The 6,000-nt window shown below is 46.3% G+C and overlaps 1 protein-coding gene across 1 annotated transcript in view; it reads left to right on the top strand.

Moving 5' to 3' along the window:
- The first annotated feature begins 319 nt into the window (after nucleotides 1-319).
- The window catches only part of gnmt (glycine N-methyltransferase), a 47,021-nt gene continuing 41,340 nt past the window's right edge, over nucleotides 320-6,000 (top strand). The window contains exon 1 of the mRNA XM_048530388.2: nucleotides 320-599. Coding sequence (XP_048386345.1) covers nucleotides 394-599 — 206 coding nt within the window. The 5' untranslated portion in view covers nucleotides 320-393. The remainder of the gene's footprint in view (nucleotides 600-6,000) is intronic.

The raw sequence follows: 6,000 nt of genomic DNA, 5'->3' as shown, positions 1-6,000 counted from the left end.
ATAGGTGAGGGGTATGGTCAGTGTGGGGGGGGTGTGGTCAGCACGTGAGGGGTGTGGTCAGTGTGTGGGGTGGGGTCAGTGTGTGGGGGTGTGGTCAGCACGTGAGGGGTGTGGTCAGTGTGTGGGGGTGTGGTCAGTGCGTGGGGGTGTGGTCAGTGTTGCGGGGGTGTGGTCAGAGTGTGGAGGGTTTGCGGCCAGGGTGAGGGGTGTGGTCAGTGTTGCGGGGGTGTGGTCAGTGGAAAGGGGCGTGCTTGTAGCAGCGCCTCTGATTGGCTGAGAAAGTTTTTTGCGGAGAGTTGTGCTGAAGTTTTTATTTTGTTCCGCGGCTGTGGCTGAACCTGTTTAGTTTTTGTGGGCGCTGAGCCTGTTTCCGTGTTCGGAGAAGTCGGCCATATGGTGGACAACGTGTACCGGACCCGATCGCTCGGGGTGGCAGCCGTGGGCTTGCCGGACCAGTATGCGGACGGCAGAGCGGCCAAAGTCTGGCAGTTGTATATCGGCGATAGAAGGAGCCGCACAGACGAATACCGCAGCGCTGTGGTCCAACTGCTACGACAGCATCAGTGTCAGCGGGTCCTGGACGTGGCCTGTGGCACCGGGTAGGGGGAAAATTCACCTTCATCCATTCCAACGAAACAAAATGCATTCGTATTCTTTTCCAAAAAAAAAACTCCCCGCTGGCTTTCCCCATATAATCGATACTGGAACCGAAATCCTGCGTCTTACTGCAGCTTCCCTTTAAAGCAGATTACGTCTAGAGCCAATTCCAAATCCTTATCTCAGAAAAGAAGCTTGCCTGACTGGGGACAGCTTCCACTGATTTGTCACCCTGGGGTGAGACCATCCACTCCAATCCGTGTCGTGAGCAGAGATAATGGGAATTGCAGATGCTGGAGAATGCAAGATAACAAAGTGTGGGGCTGGATGAACATAGCAGGCCAAGCAGCATCTAAGAAGCACAAAAGCTGACGTTTCATTGGTTTTAAATGGCTTGTCGACCCACCATGGAGGAACACAGCAGGCCAGGCAGCATCGGAGGAGGAGGAAAGCTGGCATTTCGGGTTGGGACTCTTCTTCAGAAATATTTCTTTAGAATGCAGAAATTTCAGAAGGGTCCCGTCCCGAAACACCAGCTTTCCTGCTCCTCCGATGCTGCCTGGCCTGCTGTGTTCCTCCAGCTCCACTCTGTGTTATCTCAGACTCCAGCATTGGCAGTTCTAACCACCATATGGAACCTGGCCTGGCTATACCCCTCTCAGCAATGGAAAACAGCCTGCCTGCTGTGTTCATCCAGCTCCACACCTTGTTATCTGCAGACAAGCTGTACGGTCGCTGGCTTCCAGTTGTTTAATTTTCTTGCGAAAGAGCTTTATTATATTCAAACAGGTGCAGAAAAATGCGATACGCTTACCCTCTTTTTTTAAAACAGTGTGTCCTTGCCTCCCTGGCTTTCAACTGGCCAAAAGCTGGCAGCCTGGCGTGTACGTGGAGCAGATGCCTTGGTGGCGATAACTGGGACCTGCTTACATTAATCAGTGATAAAGTACCTATTTAAGATTTTAATCCTGCAGGTATTTATTGCAAGGTTTCAGTCAAATTCATTCTACAGTGCAATAGGCAGAGCCTTTAAAACAAAATGGTCATGGCCGTGTCGACATCACTGGCTAGGCCAGCACTACCCATCTCCAATTGCACAGAGGGCAGATCTGAAGAAGGGTCCTGACCTGAAATGTCAACTCCCCTGCTCCTCTGATGCTGCCTGGCCTGCTGCATTCCTCTAGCTCCCCTCTCTGTTATCTCTGACTCCTCTATTGGCAGTTCTTGCTGTCTCAATGAGTCACCCACATTGCTGTGGGTCTGCAGTCACATGTAGGCCAGACCAGGTAAGGATTGCAGATTTCCTTCCCTCAAGGACATTAATGAACCAGATGAGTTTTTACATGCATGTTGGGAGAAGGTAGCACCTTGTCAGGGGACTGTGCTGAGCTTTTCAAAATCCGATCACTGACACATTGAGCCAAAGTGTGTCTTCTGGTACCTTACGACTGTCGACTGATCTTAGAACAATGTCATCATTGAGTGAGAAGCTAGTGATTCTATCATGCTGTATGTGATAGCTGGCCACTCCAAACTAATAGAAGCAGGAACTTACTAAAAGGACTGCTGGTCAACAGGGCAGGTCACCGATGATGAAAGTCAGTTCAATATCAGAGAGTTGGAATGCCCAAGTTCATTCTTGTGTGCTTCATAGAATGTGATGCTTTTTTAAAATGTACAAATAGCTCTAAATCGTCGAGAACTGTGCTTACTCTCTCTAGCAAGGTGCTGAGCAACACTTGGCTTTTATGTACCAGTTCAAGTGCAGAATCATTAAACAGCTCCAATGCAGACTTGGTGTGCGTTGAAGTGCAGAACATTACATTTCTGTGCATTTAAAGAGATAGACACTGCACAAGGTAATTGTCCTAGCAGATTCATTAATGGATCAGGAGTGACCATTGAAATAATGTCAAGTGCTTCAAGGGGTAACTGATGCAGTGGCTGTGAGCAGCAGATATCCCTGGAATGTTAAAAGCCAGTGGCTGTTCCCTGTGATATAGTTTTGTTAGCTTTGCAAAACACGCTGCCCCTTTTTTTGCCACTTTTCCCCAGGAATTGCCCACTAAACACACCTGATCAAGTTAAGCTGTGCTGTTACACGAACAATTACAATTTTGTCAGATCAGCCATAATCCTGTCGAAAGATGGTGCAGTTTTGAGGGACCGGCTCCTGTATGTATTTTTCATTGTTATTGACAGCCTGATGAGTATTGCTAAAAAGAGAGATGTTGCCAGTCCCATCAATGTCGACTGTTACCAGTCATTCTCACCAGCACCAAACAAATGTGTTGCGAAGGTGGAGCCCCACACTTTTACGTTCAGAGGCTTGAAACAGCAGCATAACTTTTAAATTTAGTTTGATTTTGTACATTTCCTTCAGTTCACCTTTCCTTTTCTCTCACTCATATTCCAATGTTTCTCTCTCCTTACTACTCCCCTTTGTTTGGAAATTTCACGTTGAATTCAGTCCCTTCTTCACATCCTGTTCCAAGTTAAATTCACTGTTAAACAGATACCTTGTTGAGCTCTGTCTCAGAGACATGCCAGTTCCCTCTTTCAGTGACTTTATTGGGAAGGATGGTTTTGAGCTCAAGGGTACAAGGGCAAGTCCACCAAAAGACAGATTCTGTTTAATGCCCTGCTACTGCAAATTTTGACTGACAAAAGCCCCTGGCATAGGGGAGACCATTCGATCCTTTGTGCCTGTGTCCACTGTTTGAAACCGTTTTCCCACTGTCCCTCCCATTTGTTTTCCCTGTATGGTTGAAAATTGCCCTTTTCTGATATTTATTTATAGAATGCCCTTTTAAAAGCAGCGTTAGAACTTTCTTTCAGGCAGTAAATTCCAGACTATGACAATCTCGTTGCATTAAAAAAAATCCTTCTCACTTTATGTTTGGTTCTTTTGCTCATCATCATCAGTCTGTAAACTGTTATCACGGTACTATGGGAGGGATGTTTTTAAACTAGAAAGGGCACGGAAAAAAATTTGCAAAGATATTGCCAGAAATGGAGAGCTTCTGTTGTAAGGAGAGGCTGGATAGGCTGGGACTTTTTTCCCCTGAGTATTGGAAGCTGGTGGGAGATCTTATAGAGATTAATAAAGTCATGAGGAGATTAGATAAGGTGGATAGGTCTTTTTCCCAGGGTAGTGGAGTCCAAAACTAGAGGGAATAGGTTTAAGGTGAGGGGGAAAGATTTGAAAGGGACCTGAGGGTCAGCTTTTTCACTCAGAGGGTGGTGTGTGTACAGAATGAGCTGCCACAGGAGGTGGTGGAGGCCGGTACAATAGCAACATTTAAGAGACATTTGGACAGTTACCTGAATAGGAAGCATTTAGAGGGATATGGGGCAAACACAGGCAAATGGGATTTGTTCAATTTAGGATACATAGAACATAGAACATTACAGCACAGTACAGGCCCTTTGGCCCTCAATGTTGTGCCGACCTGTCATACCGATCTCAAGCCCATCTAACCTACACTATTCCATGTACGTCCATATGCTTGTCCAATGACGACTTAAATGTACCTAAAGTTGGCGAATCTACTACCGTTGCAGGCAAAGCGTTCCATTCCTTTACTACTCTCTGAGTAAAGAAACTACCTCTGACATCTGTCCTATATTTTTCAGCCCTCAATTTAAAGATATGCCCCCTCGTGCTCGCCGTCACCATCCTAGGAAAAAGGTTCTCCCTATCCACCCTATCTAACCCTCTGATTATTTTATATGTTTCAATTAAGTCACCTCTCAACCTTCTTTTCTCTAATGAAAACAGCCTCAAGTCCCTCAGCCTTTCCTCGTAAGACCTTCCCTCCATACCAGGCAACATCCAAGTAAATCACCTCTGCACCATTTCCAAAGCTTCCACATCCTTCTTATAATGCGGTGACCAGAGCTGTACACAATACTCCAAGTGCGGCCGCACCAGAGTTTTGTACAGCTTCACCATAACCTCTTGGTTCCGGAACTCGATCCCTCTATTAATAAAAGCTAAAACACTGTATGCCTTCTCAACAGCCCTGTCAACCTGGGTGGCAACTTTCAAGGATCTGTGTACATGGACACCGAGATCTCTCTGCTCATCTACACTACTAAGAATCTTACCATTAGCCCTGTACTGTGCCTTCCGGTTACTCCTACCAAAGTGCATCACCTCACACTTATCTGCATTAAACTCCATTTGCCACCTCTCAGCCCAGCTCTGCAGCTTATCTCTGTCTCTCTGCAACCTACAGCATCCTTCGTCACTATCCACAACTCCACCGACCTTAGTGTCGTCTGCAAATTTACTAACCCATACCTGGTTGGCATGGACAAGTTGGGCCAAAGGATCTGTTTCCATGTTGTATGACTCTGCAATCCTTCCCCTGTGGAAATAGGTTTGCCATACTCTTCTCTACAAAAACTCCTTAACATTGAGAACACCTCTAATAAATCTCTGATTAGCTTCCTTTGTTCAAGAGAGGGCAGCTCCAGCATCTCTGGTGTCTCCAGATGACTGAAGTTGCTCATTCCTGCTGTCTTCCCATTAAGTTGCTGCCATGCCTCCTCAGGGGTGCCACACATGTTCGAAAAGAATAAACCAAAACTAAATTAAACCAGAAGTATCGTAGCTGGATGTGAAAATAATTATCCAGCCGAGGTCAACTAGTTGCAGTATTGGTGTAACATTCCTGCATTGCACATGATCTGAAATTAAAAATTGAGCACAACCTGCTGTCTCAGGCTTTGCCAACTACCCCTGCCAATGCCCCCACCCTGCCCCTGACAATCTATTTCCCTCATAAGCTCTCTCTTGAATTTGATGGCATTACCAAACACCATTGTTTCCTTGGACATTGTATACATTTTTCTGCACTCTATCTAGTTAAATCTAAACATTGCACTTTCTCAACTTCAGTTGTATCATCTTGGAGACCTTGTTGCATCAAACAGCTTGGAAGAGTTCATCAGTCTCAAGGGCTCCAGTGTTGGACTGGGGTTGACAAAGTCAAAAATCAGACAACCCCGCATTATAAATCCAACAGGTTTATTTGAAATCACAGGCTTTCAGAGTGCAGCCCCTTTGTTAGGTGTAGTGAGAGAATTAGGGTGTCTCTGTGGTTAGCACTGCTGCCTCACAGTGCCAGAGACCTGGGTTCAATTCCACCCTTGGGTGACTGTGTGGAGTTAGCATGTTTCCCTGAGTTTGTGTGAGTTTCCTCCTACAGTCCACAAAGATGTGCAGGGTAGGTGGATTGGCCATGCTAAATTGCCCCTTATTGCCCAGGGATGTTTAGGTTAGGTGGGTTAGACATGGGAAATACAGGGGTAGGGGAATGTGTCTGGGTGGGATGCTTTTCGGAGAGATGGTGTGGACTTGTTGGGCTGAATGGCCTGTTTCCATACTGTAGGGGT

The sequence above is a fragment of the Stegostoma tigrinum genome, chromosome 4 (genome assembly GCF_030684315.1).
Source record: "Stegostoma tigrinum isolate sSteTig4 chromosome 4, sSteTig4.hap1, whole genome shotgun sequence".
NCBI classification, from domain to species: Eukaryota; Metazoa; Chordata; class Chondrichthyes; order Orectolobiformes; family Stegostomatidae; genus Stegostoma; species Stegostoma tigrinum.
The sequence above is the reverse complement of the archived record's forward strand: the minus strand, read 5'-3'. Positions and strand labels throughout refer to the sequence as shown.